Source organism: Melanostigma gelatinosum (assembly GCF_949748355.1).
Source record: "Melanostigma gelatinosum genome assembly, chromosome: 8".
Classification (NCBI taxonomy): domain Eukaryota; kingdom Metazoa; phylum Chordata; class Actinopteri; order Perciformes; family Zoarcidae; genus Melanostigma; species Melanostigma gelatinosum.
The window spans coordinates 5,441,971-5,460,116 of NC_136641.1; the positions used below are offsets into that span (position 1 = coordinate 5,441,971).

Here is an 18,146-nt window from a genome sequence, read left to right on the forward strand (position 1 = left end):
TTTTGTTTGAAAAAAATTACTTTTTTTTAAATACAAAGATACATAATAAAGCATGCAATATTCACAGCATGAACAATTTTAATATGTGCAACACGTTTACTGCTAATTGCTATTTTCAGCAGTGAATGATGGGCCGATTATTTTCTCGATCAAGTAATTGTGTTATCTATTAAATGTCAGAAAACAGTCAAATCTTTTCAAAGGGGATGTCTTGAACTGTCAAACTAACACTCCGTATTACATTAGCAATCATAGAAGAAAAGCTAACATTTGCATTAAATAAAGCAGGAACCAGAGAATGTACTGTCTCTCATAACACTGTTGAGGTAAGACACTCCTGTGGCTGCAGTCTGGAACTCATGGGATATTTTAAAAGCTAATGTTTGACCATGCAACTCTGAGACTGTAAATATCACTGTCTAGATCAGGGGTAACATCAACCTACTCTGGTACTAAAATGAACATGAAAGACTGGGCATGTTAAACCAATATGTGAGTTTCTTTATTGAGACAGTCCCAGACACCATGACCCCCAGGCATCTGGCCAACACTTTGACATTGTTCGTCACCGCTATAGAATGATTAAAATAATAAACATCACACAAAAAACTGCCTTTGGACACCAAGTCGTGTCTAATCAAACCCCTCAATGACACAGGTCAGGTCAGTTTAGGAGTGAAAAGGGAAATAAGCCACCAAATTAGTTGTAAAAAACAAAATGGGGTTATGAGCCATAATTTGCTTCGTCGAAAGCTTTCCGGGCTCTCTTCAGCTCCTCGTTCATGGTCAGCAGGTCCTTGACTCTGGCGAACTTCCTGGGGTCCTTGCGGATTAGGAAAACGATGTCCTCCACCTGGACGCGGCCCTGGCGTCCGATAGACATGGCTTTGTGGGTCATCTCTGTGACGAACTCGATCACCAGGTCCTCCAGGATATCAACAGACTCCGTGTACGGGTTCTGGTCGTCCCCGAAGCCGTACATCATGCACCGGAGCTCCTTGGAGAAGAGCCTCTTTCTCTTCCCGTGGCCGCAGACATCCATTCCGCTGGATCCGTCATCCAACTCCTCGTCGTATCCAGTCTCGTCGTCCTCCTCCGCCATTCTGTTGAAATAAATACAAACACACGGGTGGGTTGATGTTACTAGTTGTAGCTAACATGACATTAAACGCGTGACAGTGTTAAGTTAGACGGACTACTTCATTTGGAGCCAAATGTGTTACCTCGTATCTCAGCGCAGGAACACAACAGGCTGTGGTCTTTGTTGACTTCCGCCTGTTTCCGCGACTCCGGAAGTAATTAGAAGAGAACAATAGTTTGCTGTAGAAGATACTGCCCCCTTGCGGTTAATTCCCGTTAACTCTGCTGTCCGCCGAGTCATTTCTGCATAACGTTACACACCACAAAGTACGTTACTCAGCCATATTAACCAACACGACTGACGGTAGGTGTATCTAACAGCAAATTATCTCTTCAGCTTTTTTTCCACTGCTTGCACGCGCTATAATATCTGGAGGCACAGAAATGCCAAACTCAGTTTAAAAAGGTGACAATTTAACATAACGCGTGTATCGCTCACCGTCGAGCACATTGTACATTCACTAACTAGTCTGCGTGTGTCTACACGTGATTGAACCACATCTTCACAGATTGTTGGCGCTTGGTGCGGATCGTTTTAGTGTAAAACTCCATAAATACCGTAGGAAGCGGGCAATTGCAACTAAAACGGAAAAGTCCAAATATATTAGCTGACAACTAACATTCTGTGCGGGCTCAGGTGGATGCCGAATTAAAGACTGGTTCACACTGATTCGAGCAAGGTCGTAGCTTAAAATACACGTGACTTGTAGATGAGAAATAAACAAGGCCACGACGAGTGGGGAGTTTGATTAATGGAGTTCAGTGTGTGGGTGTCACCAAACAAAACTGACACGTGACGTTAATGAGACACCCGGTAACGGAACGTACTGTCACCAGTTGCAGAGCGCGAGCGTACTTTCAACGTCAGTAACTAATTACGTATTTATTCATTTTAGGGTAAGCCAGCGTTAATTAACGTTTAGTCAACAGTGCAATATTGGTTTACATAGCTAATGCTAACTAATGGTGGTAAACAGCTGACGTTAGTTAGCAAACAATTGGACCTGTCAAACTTAGCGAAGCAACCATCTGGTGAGTGACACTGATATACCTTTGCTGCTGGCCTCGGAGCTCATTACCTACTGCTGTGTAATTAATACTATACATTAAGTCACTCGTGTTTCATACTAATTTGTTGGCTAACGGTGGTTAACATTAGGTATCGTGCTGACGTGGTTTTGACGGCTATAACGTTACTGATGGTGGTTGGCAAACCGGAGCTAACATTGCAGCTGGCTGGTCTGTAACTCAGCTATTCTGCTGAGTAGGTTAATTACTATACACCAATGAAACCAAACCCTAACCTCGTTTCTCTCTCTCTCCACTTCCTCCTCCACACTGTATGCCTCCCACTCTTAAAGCAGTCCACTATGGGTGTTAGGAGGGGGTGCAGATGCAGTTCGGAGATGACCTCTCTAAGGTAGCGGCCTTTTCTGCACCGCTGATCCCGGCTGGCAGGCCTGGATGGCGTGCCCTGTCCAGTTCTTCTGCCGGGGGCTTCGCACTGTTGGATTAGTTCTTTTTTACTATGTCTTCTCTATAGGCATCACCTTCTATAACAAATGGCTGATGAAGGTAAGTGAAGGGGTTCTTAAAGCACTTGTGATTTCCCAGCAGTAAGACTGTTCCTCTGCACAGGGCATGCATGGATTTCCATTGGATGATTAATGCAAACATGATACATATCTCTGGGGGTCTCAGGGTGCAGGACCTTGAGAGAGAACCCTGAGACACTGAGACCATCTACCTCCGCCAGGCCATCCTAGGTGACCCTGTCCGTTTGTCTCTTTTAGGGCTTCCACTATCCCCTCTTCATGACCTTAGTTCACCTCACCATCAACTTCTGCCTGTCGGCCCTGACACGACAGGCCATGATGTGCTGGACAGGGAAACCCCGCATCATTATGAACTGGAAGGACTACCTCCGTAAGGTGGCTCCCACAGGTGAGATCGTACGGGAGAGTTTCACCCAACTGAAGAAAACACACAGTCTTCAGAGAACAAACGTGAGAAAAGGGAACAGATAGTCGGCTCTTATCACCTTCACTCACTGACGAAGCTTTCAGTGAAGAGTACCTTGACTGAAGTCCACTTTGATAGAAGCATTATATCACAGCTGAGGGGATAGTTGAAGAGTCCAGACACTTTGGACTGGATGACCCATTTTCTGTTTTGTCTTTAATCTGCAAATAGTCCATGTAGCTCCAGTTTATAGCCTAAATTAGTAGGTTTCACTGTTATTCAGTTAAATGTGTCATTTTGAACTATTACAAAGCATCTCTTTTCATCTTTGATCACTATCTTGTTATTCACAATCCATAGTTTCAACATAGTGATACAACAACATAATTTATTACAAGGTCTGTTATCTGCTAAAAGTCCTAAATTCTGTCCCCAGCCTTGGCAACAGCACTGGATATTGGACTTTCCAACTGGAGCTTCCTCTTCATCACCATTAGCTTGTAAGTTAGTCGCTCAGCCTTTATTTTAATAGAAGATACCACTTTAATATCAACTGACAAACTTGAGGTTACTGGTATTGTATTTACCCAGTTATCGGATTGTTCCATTCTTTTGTGTGGCTCTCATTTTGTATCATTCCAGGTACACCATGACCAAGTCTTCAGCAGTGCTCTTTATCCTGTTTTTCTCTCTGGTTTTTAAACTAGAGGAGCCGGTGAGTGACTCAAAACTTCAGCTACATTGTGTCCAAATAATGTGTTGACAAGACAAAGCCCAAACTAAACCAATCTTTCTAGTGACGGGAAATAGTTCCGTCATTGCACTCACATTTAACTGAGCACAGCTCGCTCATTACCTAAAAGTGTATCAGGTCATTTAGTCTCTATAATCCGTGAGCAAACTTACATGGAAGTGTTTCAAGTAGTGGTATTAAGCTCATTTAGCAATGATGACGTCAACCTTAACAGCTTGTGAAACAAAAAGGGCCACAAGAAATGATAAATATATCCTGTTGCTACCCTGATGATAATGATTACAGTACTACAGAGGAAATAGGACCGTTAGGATCATTCTGTCTGGCTAATTGAAGCTAACCTGATCACATTATTAGCGGGAAATCAGTAACAGAAGAGAGCTAAGGAACGCCAACATGGCAGCCAAAGGACGTGTTGCATCACTGAAAAGCCTGCTCAAAATATTTTATATAAAATGTAATTCATGTAATATAATAAAAGGTCTACATGATAGTCACAAATCACATTTAATATATCTTTAACTTTGTTATTTCTATACATCTGTCTTTTCAACTCCTTTTTTTTTTACATTTCTCCTGTTTTCTATTCCCTGTCCTTTTTTCTGGACTTCACATCATTTTGTCATCATCTATTCTTTTCTCCTGCCGTGTCTCACCGGCTCTCTCTCTCTGTTCCGTCCCTTGTGACCAGAACCCATTCCTGATCCTGGTGGTCCTGCTGATCTCCAGTGGTCTGTTTATGTTTACATTTGAGTCGACCCAGTTCAACCTTGAGGGCTTCACCATGGTGCTGCTGGCGTCCTTCATAGGCGGGATCCGCTGGACCCTCACGCAGGTCCTCATGCAGAAAGCAGAGCTGGGTCAGTGTTCAGCCGCTGTCTTATTGAAAATGATGAATATATGTGGAGCAGTCATGTTATGGTTGCTTTGCTTGAGGACATTTTAGCCACGCAAACGGCTAAATTCAAATAGGACAATCTTGCTTCCCCACACCTGTGGCAATCAACTCATAATAAAGTGAGAAGGGTGAAAAAATGAACAAACCACTTCCTTTGAAACATTTGAAAGTGGCAATTCTGATTTAAAACTGAAAAAAATCATGACTGTGCACAGTATGACGTCCTAACACCCTAGTCCCACCACTACTCTGTTTCCAGTCACTTTGAGATACGCTGGGCAATCCTCTCACCTTGAATGAGTTGATGGCTTCCTGGGAAACCTTTGAAAGATGCTCCACAGAATCCAAATAAAAAATGATGAGTAGGTTGTTTAATATCGCCCCGATTGAAACGGCAAAGAGAAGATGTTATGTTTTGCCGTGACTTTTTCAAAAGTTTATAACCACATGTTCCTTCTCTTCCATCTTCTTTTTCATGCTGTGCTCCCCACCAGGCCTTCAGAACCCAATAGACGCTTTGTACCACCTGCAACCGCTCATGTTCATCAGCCTCTTTCCCCTCTTCCTGTATAACGAAGGTGAGTTTAGTCTTCATCTGTGGCTGGTGGGACATCCTCACTCTGTCGTCTCTTGTCACTGCAGTAAACTAAGACTCGTGATCAAGATGTCGTAGACCCCGAGCTCATTAGTTGCAATTTATTTTGAATGGCCTCTGTTGGAGAACTTTTTTAAAAATTAGGAAAACATTTCTCAACATCGCTGATAAATGTTTTTGGTGATTTGATATTTAATGTGTCCGCTCATTAAGTCCATTAAAAAGTGTGTGACGGTGATGTAAGAAGCCCTCAATCATTACTGTACAAGACACCACCTTTAATACACACATCAGAAGCATTACGTTGCTGCATGAACTTCTATTACCGCTCAATTACCTGTCAGTGTGTGCTTACTCTTCTCGGTCCCTTTGTGAAAAGTCAGTGTGGACAGGTCCCATTTTGCTTAATTTGGTCCGGAACAAATAAAGCGAACTGCAGGTGCCAGAGCACCCTTGAAGTACTCCGTGCACCACTCCTTGCTGCTTGTTTGTGCTGGCTTATAGGGATTCTGGAGCAGAACAGAGCCATGGCTGATGGTATCAGTAACACTAGTGCTTTTCCTGCTGTGACAAGTCAAAATGTCCTTTGTGAAAAAGGACGCAGAAGCACGCAGTGCAATCACAGGGTGCATCACCTGTGGGTTTAGTCGAATGCATGTTGGCATTTTTGTTCAGAGGTGGGACACAACTACCTACTACTCTTAAGTGTGGGTATTAAGACAGAGCCTTGAACATCAGATATTCTTACATTTCTTTACTCTTGCTTTCCACGCTGGATAGCCAATGTAACAAGGAGCTGCAGATCATTTCTCAGCTACATTTCTTTGCGCTCCAATAATCGTGATGTGCATCATGTCGATTCGCGGCAGTTACCAGAGAGAGGCGGAGCCCGAGTAAACATCATACCCTGACTGTGTTAATACGATTATGGTCATAGGATGAGTGAACCACAAAGATATGTAGGGTTGGGTCATATTACTCACACTACCACAGGGGACACTTATGAACACCTTAATCCAACTATGACTCTATATCAGACTATTTGTGACACAAACTGCGTTCCATCAGCTTGACATTGCATGCTGAAGATGCTTCTCTCAGCCGCTTGTCTTTTCCAATGTATCGTTGCAAGTGTATATGTAAACCATGATTGTTTCTAGCAGTGTCTGTCTTACTGTATATAAGCTCTTCAATTCAGTTGATCCTGGAATATGAGAAGACGTATATGACATAGAACCAACTCATGGAACCATCATTGTAGATTTCTGCCTTGTTTCCAGGGCTGAGCCTCAGTACCTCAGAGAAGTTATTCCGGGTGACGGAGCTCCGGCCTGTCCTGTATTCGGTCGTCGCACTGAGCATCGGCGGCTTGCTGGCCTTCGGTTTGGGCTTCTCAGAGTTCCTGCTTGTCTCCCGGACCTCCAGCCTCACGTTATCCATATCAGGGATCTTTAAGGTACTTTGTTACTGTTCGTATATGACTTTCTTTTTGAATCAGTCCGTCAAACGAAGCCAACACAGCTAGAGAACATGACACACCGTAGTTTGATAAGTGAGTTTTTGATGCTTATGGAAGGCTATACACACATTTAAGCTCGAAGTTTCAGGGTTAGCTTCAATCTAATTTGACATGCTTTGAAATGTCAGCAGCTCTGCTTTAGCTAAGGCCATATTTTTTTTTTTTTTTTTTAACTCTTTCCAACCACCTTTGTTTTCGGCTGCATGAAGAGCTCTACATCTTTGCAAAGCCTCATGTGACCTCTACTTGTTGAGACTTATCTAATGGACCCTTTCTTTCATTCCGTGCATTGTCTGGTCTTCCTGTAGGAGGTGTGTACTCTGCTTTTGGCAGCAGCTCTGATGGGAGACAAAATGAGCATGCTTAATTGGATGGGATTCACCGTGTGTCTGTGTGGCATTTCACTGCACGTAGGAATCAAGACATACTATTCCAAAAGTAAGTGTTCTTTTATTCTAATTGATAATACTGTTGTATTATGATCAACCCTAATCTTGCAAGGCCAATTCTGAGATGAAGTAGAGTGTGTGGATGAAGCATTGAGTTATTTCATTTTTCTCATTTAGCAGCTGGCTAGTTAGCTAGCTAACATTTGCTTGCTAGTTCCAGCGTGTCATCATGCTAACTGAGCAGAACAGCATGCTGGTGATGTTGTTCTGTTGTCAAACTCGGCACCTACATCATTCTGCACAGTGATGCTCGAAAGAAGAGATGCTAGTATTGATGTCTCTTTTGTGATATTTCCATCAGATAAGGGGCCGTCTTTAAGGCAGCTCAACAGTAAGAGTCCAGAGCTTGAGTTGCCATTACTGCGGCAGAACGGAGACGACAGAGGCGATTCGGCTGCTGAATACAACGACGAAGACGAGGAACAGGAAATCTTTCTGCACTGAGGATACGGGCCACTGAAGTCTAGCCCGTCTCCACACTACTCTCACTGTCCCATCAGATGGTTTGAACCGTGGCGTCAAAAGCTTTGGAGCGTCCAAAGAACTGTAAGGACACACTGCTACCAGAAGAGGGAACAGTCTCCTCAGCTGTTTCTCTTTTCTTCCACCGATCATGTCTTCGGGCCAGGACTGGGCCTCGTAATGTAGCTGTACATTATCTCTGGACTTGACACAAGTTATGCTCTTTTGCCTTAAGGGAGCTTTGAAAATGTAGCAAATACATCCGAGTGTCAGCAAAGTATGATGTATGTTGGGAGAGAGAGGGCGTTAACGGGACACTTTGACACCTTGAATTATAGTGGGTCATTTTTCTTTGCTAGGTCCTTGTCACGCCGTGTGACTATCGTCACGCCGTGTGACTATCGTCACGCCGTGTGACTATCGTCACGCCGTGTGACTATCGTCACACTTTGTTCTATATGCCTCTATACATACATATGTGTGTTTCTAGCATTCTGTTAAGCGGCACAGTCACCTACAGAATAGGCTGTTAGGAAACTGACGGACAAACATAGAAACTGTTTAATAAGGTGTCTGGTTTAGGATAATTTCACTAGAATTTAAAATGTCCAGGTATCCCTTTTAGATGACATAATTTCTTCCCTTAAATATGTAGCCTGACACCCTGTAAAAACTGGATTCATAGTAGATGTGTAATATGGCTTTGCTGCTCTTCTTTATGGGCTACAATTCATCACAGAAAAATCAATGAGATCTGAAGGGCCTCAAGTAGCAATTATTGTCATTATCAATAAATCTGCAGGTCAGTTTCTTGATTTAAATAAAAAAACAATTGTCCAAAAAAAAATCCCAGAATAAAAACACAAAAAAGAAATTGCCCATCACAATTTTCTAAACCCTAAGTTCAGGTCCTCGAGTTACATGTTTTCTTGAACCAGCAGTCTAAAACCCAAAGATCATCAGGTAGCATCACACAAGACAAATAAAATAGGAAAACATTTTTTAGAAGCCAATAAATAAGAGAATGTTTGCTTGAAAAATCACTTAAAAGATAATTTTATTATTGAATTAATTGCTGATTCATTTTAAAGTCCAAATAATTAATTAATGGCAGGTTTGACGGCAGAAACGCCCTTAGAATGTGATTTCATGGTGTGTGTCTTGGTGTTGGGGCTAGCCGGCTGCTGTTGGTACCCACAGCTGTGAAGCTAGCAGCGTGTAGCGGAATCAGGTGACTTGCAATGAGTTCAAGGCAGCCAGGTAGTTATTACAGTCCTATGACAGCCAAAGATACAGGATTTGTTTTTTTTGTCAGTATTTGTTTCATTGTTTGTTGTCTGGATGTAAAGAGAATTTTAACAATTGTAACAAAAACATGTTTTGAAGAAGACTGCTAGCCCTAGCTTTAATTCAAGTAATGCGCTGCAGGGTTGGAGACAATTTACAGAATCTAATTTAAATGGACTCCAGCTGTTCTACTCATGATTTGAAAAGCTATGATGTATCATTACTCTAAATACCTTAATGTGCCTTGTTTACGTCACAGCAATCAAGAGGACAATGTTAAAGAGCTATTTTCAAAATCCATCATAATTGAATCTGTGACTATATAGCTGAAGTACTTGAGCTTGAAGCCATCTAATGAGTCACATTTGTTGACTGTTTTTCATTGTTGCAATACTTTGAGAAATAAAGTGAAGAGTCAAAAAAAGAAAAGTCATGTTTCATTTCAGAATAAATCTGTGATAGTAATACATGTCTTCGACCTAAAGGTGGTATCGATGCTGATTAGACAGCCAAATAACTTATTTATTACCAACCCTGCACCTGGTTGACCTGCCAGCCTATTCCTGTAGTTTAGCCTCGGAGCATGGCCATGTTCCAGCACAGCTGTTTGGAAATTATTTGAGCATACTCTGGCAACAAGCGTGGCCGTGCTTCTACCCAGTACGCTTCACCACCACTGTCCTTGTCTGCTCTGTAGAGGCTTTTAAAGCCTGCTCCGGAGAGCCACGCCCACGCCGGAGCAGCGGGAGCGCCTTGCTTCTCGGATTTCACCCCCGCAGGAGTTGAGATACAACCTGATGTAGCAGAGGAGTTGGCCTCACAGTTTAGCGGAACTGGTGCGTGTTGACATCCCACCTCTGGTATGCCGTGTGGAGTCTCTCTGAAGGAATAACGTGGACTCACCTAACCGCCAGGTAAGACCCCACCTGGCTCCTCGGAGAAGGCGAGAAAAGGGTTGTTGTACCATTGTGTGTGTTTTTGTCGTCCTGTGGTTCTCAGGTAAACGACTGCTGGCGTTGAAAGTTTAGTTGCTGTCTATTGTTCAAAACTGTTGTAAACTAGCCTACCTGAGGAAGGGGGCTCTGTTTATATGTTGTATTTAAAAAAAAAAGATGTGACTGTATGATATCAAAAGTTACAATTTATTCGGTTTTGTGCATTGCAGTTAACTACAAGCGACATGCTAATGTAACGTTACGCGGATATGAAGTGACAACAATGCATTGCGTCAACCATTAATTACTGCCTCTAATTGCTTAATCAGACAGCCGTCGGGGACGTCACTGTCATACGTCCTCTACATGTATGTGTGTGTACTCTATCTGGTCTTATTTAAGTCAGCGCAAGCCTCTTTATGTAAATGTGACGAGGACTGGTGTTATCAACTGTAATGAACCCACTACATCCCTGACCAGCAGCGTTACGACATTAATGAGCTCAAAATAAACTAAGACACAAGAAAATATTTGTCAAGTCCATTGAATGTTGCACGTGTTGTACTCTATTGGTTGGTCAGTAAAGGTTTACTGGAGTTCAGGGTATGTTACCTGCTGTCATTTGTTCCTGGTGAGGTCACTGGAAGGGCACTCAAGTGGCCTAAAGGCTTCAATAAAGGAATGATGGCACTGACTTGACACCACTTTGATTCACAGTATAAGATATCAAAACTACATCAGTGTTTAATCATGAATACACCTTTCACACTGGATATGGTAATTCTTACATAGACACACCCACAAATGTTAGAAATAAAAGTGCACTATAATGTTTTTTTACAGATTTCAGCTGATATTGTGACATGACAGAGTTTTACTGAGCAGACAGCACGTTTCACATTCAGCAAATGTTACACACTTGTTTGTGTTTGTTTTATCTGTCATTGTTTCTCCATTTCACAATTTCATACTGAGCCCCTTACTTAACCAAACCTTGGATCATTTTTATAGTCACTTGTCTGGACATCACAAGTCTGTGAACGGTAGTATGATAGCTGAGCTACCAGACCGTTACTTGTGGGTTAGTATAACTTGCATTTTGTTGACCAATGTTCTTATCCACAAAGAACAAATATCAGAGATTTTGCCCTCGTTTCCTAAAGCCCATCTGCCTACATTAACCTTTTGGTACCGCACCAAATTCAAATTATATCTAATCATGAGGTCTGTATACAGATGTAAAGTACCAGAGTGGAAAAATGGTTCTAAACAACCGTTAAGATAGTATTCAAAAACCCAAGATTGCAAATAATCTGTCTGTATGATAGAATAAGCATCAAACGTTCTAATGATGTGCTACATGCAGTCGAATGATACAGAATTGGAGGCATTTAGTGCAGATGTTTGAGCTCAGAGTGAGGTGTGTTGGTTTTATGGCCTCCTAAAGTGCTTGCTGCGTGTCTGTTAATGTTACAGCCTTGTGTGTGTCATTAGCTGTGTGAGGCTTAAGGTCTCTAGTGGGGACCAGCCCTGAAGCACCTGGGGTCTGAGTCAGCCATAAAACAGTTCCCATGGGAAAGAAAACTGGCATGAAACATATTCTGTTACTAAACTGAGTAAATTGACTACTATATATAAATATATATAAATAAATTAATAAGTATGTGGAATATTTCTTGTTTTTCATGTTTCTAGGTTCCACTCATGTCTCCTCACCTCCTCGCTTCATCATCATCTTTCTGGCTAATGCTGTGTTTCCTGCTCAGTGTCTTCCTGCTGCTGTCCTCAGGGGTCCGTGGCCAAGGTAGACTAATTCAAATAACCAAATGTATAACCTTTTGATTACTACTAATAGGAGAGTATGTCTCGTACACAGCTAAAGGTGATGGTGGGGTCTAGATAAACATCTGTGTTGTGTTATTGTAGTTAATGCTAGCCTTGGGGTGGTCAATATCTTTTAGTTACCGGCTACATTTGGCAAATCGTTATCTTTGCTAAAACAGCAGTACCATAAAGCGCCACTTTAATGCTATTTTGGTCGTCTATGGTGTAGACCTACTATATAGCACTATTATTATTTCAGAAAGTAGCCACGGCCTTCTTTTTCTGTAAGTTAAGGAGACTGACTGCTGGGGATGCTAGCTAGTTAACGTTAGCTTATGTTAGCGGTGCCACAAAATATATAAATTGTTTTACCATAACTAGTAACATTAGCAAACGCAACGTCATACAATCTCGCAAAATGTATGGTAATGTAGCATTACAATTAGCTTAATTTAGTACCTTACAGTGCAGCGCAATGTCTCAGGGAGACGTCGATTCAAATTTAGAAAGTGCACAATATATCGCCATTTCCTCCGGGACCGAGTTCGTGCAAGGCGTACACTATAAAACGCAGATCGGCAGAGATCTTTTCCAGACGTGGTTTGTGTGCGAGTAATTGCAGAATTGCGGCAGTGTATGGTTGATTGCGTGCAGCGTAATGTCTCAGGGAGACATCAATTATTGTTTCAATGTATGTTTTAAATCTCCTTTACTTTTTACGACTGCATTTTATTTCTTACACTGTTTCTTTAATTCTTTTTAAATCTCCTTTTCTTTTGCCTTATGTTTTGATGCTTTTAATGGATTTATGTGAAGCACTTTGAATTACCTTGTTGTTGAAATGTGCTATACAAATAAACTTGCCTTACTTTATTCTGTTTGGAAGGAGACACGATGCTGGCAATGCTAGCTTGTTAGTTGCCTGTATCTTATAAGACAATGTAAATGACTATAACCAGTATCGTTAGCATAGATAATGTCATCTCACACAAGTCAATCATTTAATGTATTGTAATACAAGCATCCACAGTTGCTATGGTGTATCTTCCCCTCAACAGTTTATACATGTTCACATGTCTACAGTAGGTCATCATGCTCGAGTTACTTGTAGTTTGCCATAAAGCAGATCAGCATGTTTCAGTATAGCTGCTAGGACAATATGTTATCTCTGTGACTGTCACATCCTCTTGAGGGCCATTACTCATGGGCCGCTTCGCTTTAGAAAGACGGTTTTTGGCCTCTAACTTCATGTCAAACTGTTCCTCTTTGTCACAGTACAGCTCTGCTCCGACGACGCGTTGTTGGCAGCTGGGCTGTTCATATTTTTAATTGTTTCTGTATGACCATACTGACACAGTTTTTGTCTGCTGGTAGAATTGTACTCTTTACTCGCTCATGACTTCTTTGTGAAAGAGACTCGCCCACATAAAAAGCAAAACAGGCGATTTGAAGTCTGCTTATGATCAGAAGAGCAGTTATCGACAAGTTTGTGCAGAGCTTGATCAAACCTCACAGAGTACGAGAGATTTAATGAAAGATTACAAAAACGGAGGCCAAATGTTCAAGGCCTTACTGTAAAGAGCTCATTTAGATATTCACAAACTACTGAAACAATCACTGATACACAAGCTATACACTAGACACTGAAACGTATTTCATTATTGTGAAGATGTGATATTTGTAATGTAATCAATGAATTGATTAGATAATATGCTTAATACCTAATGTGCTAATTTCCATACATCACAGTGCTTTGCAATCATTTTGACTGTTTTTTTTAGAATTTGCATTTTCTATATTTATTTACTGGTTACTTTGTACTACATTTTGTAAAAAGAAACACTTGGCGAGACTCAAAGAGCTCATTATTTTAGTACTGAACTAAAGAACGATGGCCGCAACCAGCTGCTCTCGTCCTACTCACCAGTGAGTACAGAACAGCCACTCTATTCCTCTGCATATCTGCCCGCCTGTGTGGAAAGGTTGTTGTTGTTGTTAGTGGGTCTGTAAGACCTTGACCTCGGTCTCTCTAAATCCCCGTCAGACCCTATCTGATCTGCTGCCAGGCCCCCAAGAAGATGAGGACCCTCCAGAGGCCCCTGGCCCCAATACACAGTCACACACACACACACACACACACACACACACACACACACACACACACACATGCAAGTCAGAAAATAATCTGTTGAGTGCTGAGGGTCATATGTCCAGAGAAGCGATGAAGACAAAGTTCTATGATTCATGCTGTTCTTCTTTGCTTCCGCCCCCCCCCTATCTTCCTCCCCATCTATTACCCTGCCACATAGTACATACTAAACCCTGACACACTGTAACTCTGTGCTGTTCCTCTGACATGACCTTTGACCCTCCAGTCCCCAACCAGCGTCCTGTTCCTGTTTCTAGACCAGACGGGAGGACAGGGCATGCTTTGATGGATGAAGGGGCAGCTGGAGAGAGGGCTGGATGGACAGAGACATGAAAGACTCTGCTTGTTGGGAAGCCCCTGCTGGAAATTATGTAGATGAAGTCGAAACAAGAGACTGATTTGATTTGGGGAGAAGGAAGCGAGACGGGCTGGGCCGTCTTGGAGAGGAGTGAAGAAAGCTTCACAGCTTGTTTCTTTGATCTTTGAAAGGCCTGCAACTGTCACGCTGTCCTCTCTCTCTTGACCCAAATCCTCGACGAGACAACACGCACACACATTATGAACCCTCAATTTTACTTTCTGTTTTCTTCCTTTTGTGTCTGTGGACGTAAAGGTCGTCTTAAGCTGACGGTCCTGTCTGAGGACAGACTGCAGATGAAATGGAAGGAGGCTGACGGACCCGTTCAGGGCTACAAGGTCCGAGTGAGACCCATCTCAGGTGAGACTTTCCTCTCTGTGGTGAAGTTAGTAAGACTTGGCCCAGGCCCCTTTTAATTCCAATTAACTGAAATGTTCATGCTACAGCATTGCAGTCATGTTTTAGACAACAGCGTGCTTCCATCTTTGTGACAGCTCGTCTCTAGTTGGAAACAGCATTTAACCGTGGTGAGAAAGAGCCTTTCCTCTCACTGTCATCCCGGCTGCCATGAATGTGTCAGCCCTCTTGCTTCTCAGGTGATGGTTTGGATAAGAGCGCAGCTCCCTCTCTCCGCACCTCCTCTTGGCAGGAAGGAAGAATCAACCTCTTCTTCGACATTGTTGTCCCTCTGTCACCCTATCTCCCATTCCACACTGGGCAGCTAAGCCCAGGCATGTCTATATGGGAGAGAGAGGGGGGGGGGGGGCTTAGAAGAAGGTGTAGGGTCTGCAAGGACGGGGGGGTAGGGGGGACAGTGAGAGGATGAAAAGGTTGTGTCGATGAGATAAAAGAGGGAAGGCAGTTCAATCCTGGAGAATGCATTAAGAGTATTTCAGCGGCTGTTGGAGCAGGTTTATTGTCTCTTACAGTGTAAAATATTACTCCAATAACTTCAGTTAGATCTACAGCGTGATGCGGGAACATTTTTACCTTTTTGTTCACTTATTTATTGTTTAAATGCCGACTTTTGCAATTGAATCTCTTTGGGAAAGGAGAAGCGGATCTGACCCAGAGACATGAGGCCAGTAGACTGTGAAGTAGAGAGGGATGGAGATCAGTACTTTATTACTCAGTGTTTTATCAGAAAATATTCTATTACAATACAATTACACCATTTGAAAATATATAGCTGTACTGTATTTTTTACTTGCTATGTTATCTTGGTGTGATCATAATTGATTATAAGTGTATGCGAGTGACATTTTTTCTAGAACCCAATGTGCTTTTATGGCCATTATGCATATTGGAGATTACCAATGTTGATATTCCTGCTGAATAAAGGGGGCTTCTGTCATTGAACAAATACCACCAAAAACATATCTGTAGGTATATAGGAAAGGTTGAGGCAGGAGGGAAACATATCGTTCACTGTGTTTGCTGTGTTATGGCGGTCATATTGTTAAACATGCTTTAATACAGTTAACATGGGCACCAGCTGGCCTCTCTCCACTGCTTTATCTGACTCGGATGAAATCTTAAAATTTGCTGACGATAGCACAGTGGTTGGGTTAGTCACAAAATCTGATGAATCTGCATTTAGGAGGGAGGTGTCTGATCTTGTAAGACGGTGCAGCGGTGATAGCCTTCAGCTCAGTAATGAGACACTAAAGAGATGATCACAGGAGAGGGAAATTACCTCTGAAATCGCTGGCAAACCAGTAGAAAATATGAAAGCATTACAATTTCCTATGTAGTAGGGATGCACCAACAATGGGTATTGGTGAATGATATCTGGCGGATCTATTCAATCCAATTCTATGTTTATAAACTATACACATTCAATTTTATTTCCTCTTAAAGTTTTGACCAATTTGTTGCTCCATTAAAAAGGCTTACACTTAAATTGTAATTCCTGTTCTTTTTTTTAACCCTGTTAGATCACATCCCTGGTCATATGGTGTACCTATTTAACAACATATGTAAAATCAATCTCTTCCTGTTGTCTTTTCTTCCTGTAAAACAAAATATAAAGTATGCTTTGGTAAGCTAGTACCAACCAATTATATCAACTTTGAGGAAAAAGGGAGGTGTTTGTGGAGCCCCAGTCCTCTGTAGCTCCGGATTGGCTACATTCTGAGCCCGCCCACTTTTAGCTAGCGGATGATGATTTAAATCCCTCTTGTAACTGTACAGCGCTCAAATATTCCGTTTCACTGAGGATTACCTACAGTATAGAAACTGAAGACGCTCTTTTTTTGTGTATCTTTTAAATTCATGATATTCTGTTTCATGCATGAGATGGTTTTATTAGCATGCTGTGTTGTCTTGTCTGTTCTGCATTATGAGTTATGTAGTAATGGCAATAAAGTAAAATCAGCTCAACTCTCTCCTGCTTATTCTGAATACTTTAGCGACGGACAAAAGACTTTAGGTGACGTCAGGAAGCCTGCCTTTCCCTTCAGACTTAACCAAAATGCTCGTCTGTTCCAGAGGTGCCACAGCCCGAGCTGATGCTGACCACCACGCGGGGCCGGGCGACGGTGGCAGGACTGGACTCCAGTCAGGAATACGCCCTCCAAGTCCTCGTGCTCAATGGGACGACAGAGAAACTTCTCGCAAAGCGACGATTCACCAGTAAGAAACTAGCAAGGTTGGCTGAGAGGAGAGAAGATAGAGGTGAGCTTATCGAGGCCAGTGTATCATCAACATAAAGCATCGTGGGTGAACAGCAACAGACATATAGAAGTTCAACGGTCTTTTCTGGAGTTGCGGGTTATTTCCCAACATTAAGATTTTTCCAACATCATATTTGGAACAATAATAATACCAGTAAAGCATCTTAAGATATGCAAGAAAGGCTATGCAGTGAAAAAGTAAGAGGCTGGTTTGTGCAGTGAGCAAGCAGAGATGTAGACAGACAGAGAAACATGAAGTATTGGAAAAAGAAAAAGACGACGCAGGGTGTGGAGTGATGTAGAGATATGAGGCCGTTTGTGTGTGTTTATGAGCGAGCTTAAACATGACTGCATATCTTATGTGATTGTGTAAGATTATAATTTGAATCTGCAATCCTTACATTTTTTCTTCTGATAAACGGGACCGCACAAAAACAAGCTGCAGTTCTTTGTGGGATTGAACGAGGGAAGTCATCCACAGGCAGGATGGCAGTCACAACGTCGACCAGAGATGAAAACACATGCTGTTGACTCAGTTGGTAACTGTGAGATAACTTTGGCAACACAGCAAAGTCCCTATTGTAGCAAAGGGTGCATTTTTGACATTCTTAATCTTTCTTGGAGTGTGCAGTGGTTCTCCCAAGTCCCCACCCCATCAAGTACACACACAGCGAGTGGGTATAAATACTACTCTAGCTGGATTACTGGCTGAAAGTGGGCTTTGTTTGAAGTCGCTGTGTATACTTGAGTTCAGCGCGTTCCTGGTTTCAGCCCACCAACACATCTCACAAAGGCAACCTCACCAGCAATAATAACACGGTCAGTGATGGCTTTCTGCCCACACTGTTTGTAGGACGAGCAGTTCACAGAGAGGAGAGATTACCGGTCATTTCTGAGGAGACGGGGATGTTTTGATGAAGCGTCACCTGTGTCTGGAGGATTAGGGTCTGTGTGGGAATTGGCATCAGCCCTATTGTCCCACAGGTTGTGTCAGACGTCTCCCTTTCCTATGGCACTGGCGGTGAATCCCATCACTGCTCTGTGGCCGTCGATTCCCCCTGATTTGTGAGCCCCCCCTCACGTTTGGCATTTGATTGTCTTACTGCGAACGGGCTGCAAAGTGATGGTGGGTTACTGTG

The 18,146-nt window shown here is 42.5% G+C and overlaps 3 protein-coding genes across 5 annotated transcripts in view; 2 read left to right on the plus strand and 1 right to left on the minus strand.

Moving 5' to 3' along the window:
* Positions 1-476: 476 nt before the first annotated feature.
* On the minus strand, positions 477-1,357 carry taf13 (TATA-box binding protein associated factor 13). The gene is made up of 2 exons (XM_079274238.1): positions 1,224-1,357; positions 477-1,103 (listed from the first exon to the last, which is right to left on the minus strand). Exon 2 carries the CDS (start codon positions 1,100-1,102, stop codon positions 725-727), a length of 378 nt encoding a protein of 125 aa, XP_079130364.1. The 5' UTR covers position 1,103; positions 1,224-1,357; the 3' UTR covers positions 477-724.
* Positions 1,358-2,001: 644 nt separating this feature from the next.
* LOC306780595 (solute carrier family 35 member C2-like) lies at positions 2,002-9,478 on the plus strand. 2 transcript variants are annotated; one of them, XM_079273024.1, is made up of 10 exons: positions 2,002-2,172; positions 2,502-2,715; positions 2,934-3,084; positions 3,539-3,602; positions 3,745-3,817; positions 4,548-4,716; positions 5,249-5,332; positions 6,630-6,805; positions 7,177-7,306; positions 7,619-9,478. In XM_079273024.1, the coding sequence occupies exons 2-10, from the start codon at positions 2,605-2,607 to the stop codon at positions 7,759-7,761; spliced, it is 1,101 nt and encodes a 366-aa protein (XP_079129150.1). In that variant the 5' UTR covers positions 2,002-2,172; positions 2,502-2,604; the 3' UTR covers positions 7,762-9,478. The 2 variants fall into 2 exon arrangements, with proteins under 2 accessions (XP_079129150.1, XP_079129151.1); XM_079273025.1 differs by having other exon boundaries at positions 2,505-2,715.
* Positions 9,479-9,867: 389 nt separating this feature from the next.
* The window catches only part of LOC306781367 (collagen alpha-1(XX) chain-like), a 31,906-nt gene continuing 23,627 nt past the window's right edge, over positions 9,868-18,146 (plus strand). For both annotated transcript variants that reach the window (XM_079274193.1, XM_079274194.1), the window contains exons 1-4: positions 9,868-9,980; positions 11,697-11,805; positions 14,588-14,692; positions 16,823-16,966. In XM_079274193.1, the coding sequence (XP_079130319.1) occupies positions 11,706-11,805; positions 14,588-14,692; positions 16,823-16,966 (349 nt within the window). In that variant the 5' untranslated portion in view covers positions 9,868-9,980; positions 11,697-11,705. The remainder of the gene's footprint in view (positions 9,981-11,696; positions 11,806-14,587; positions 14,693-16,822; positions 16,967-18,146) is intronic.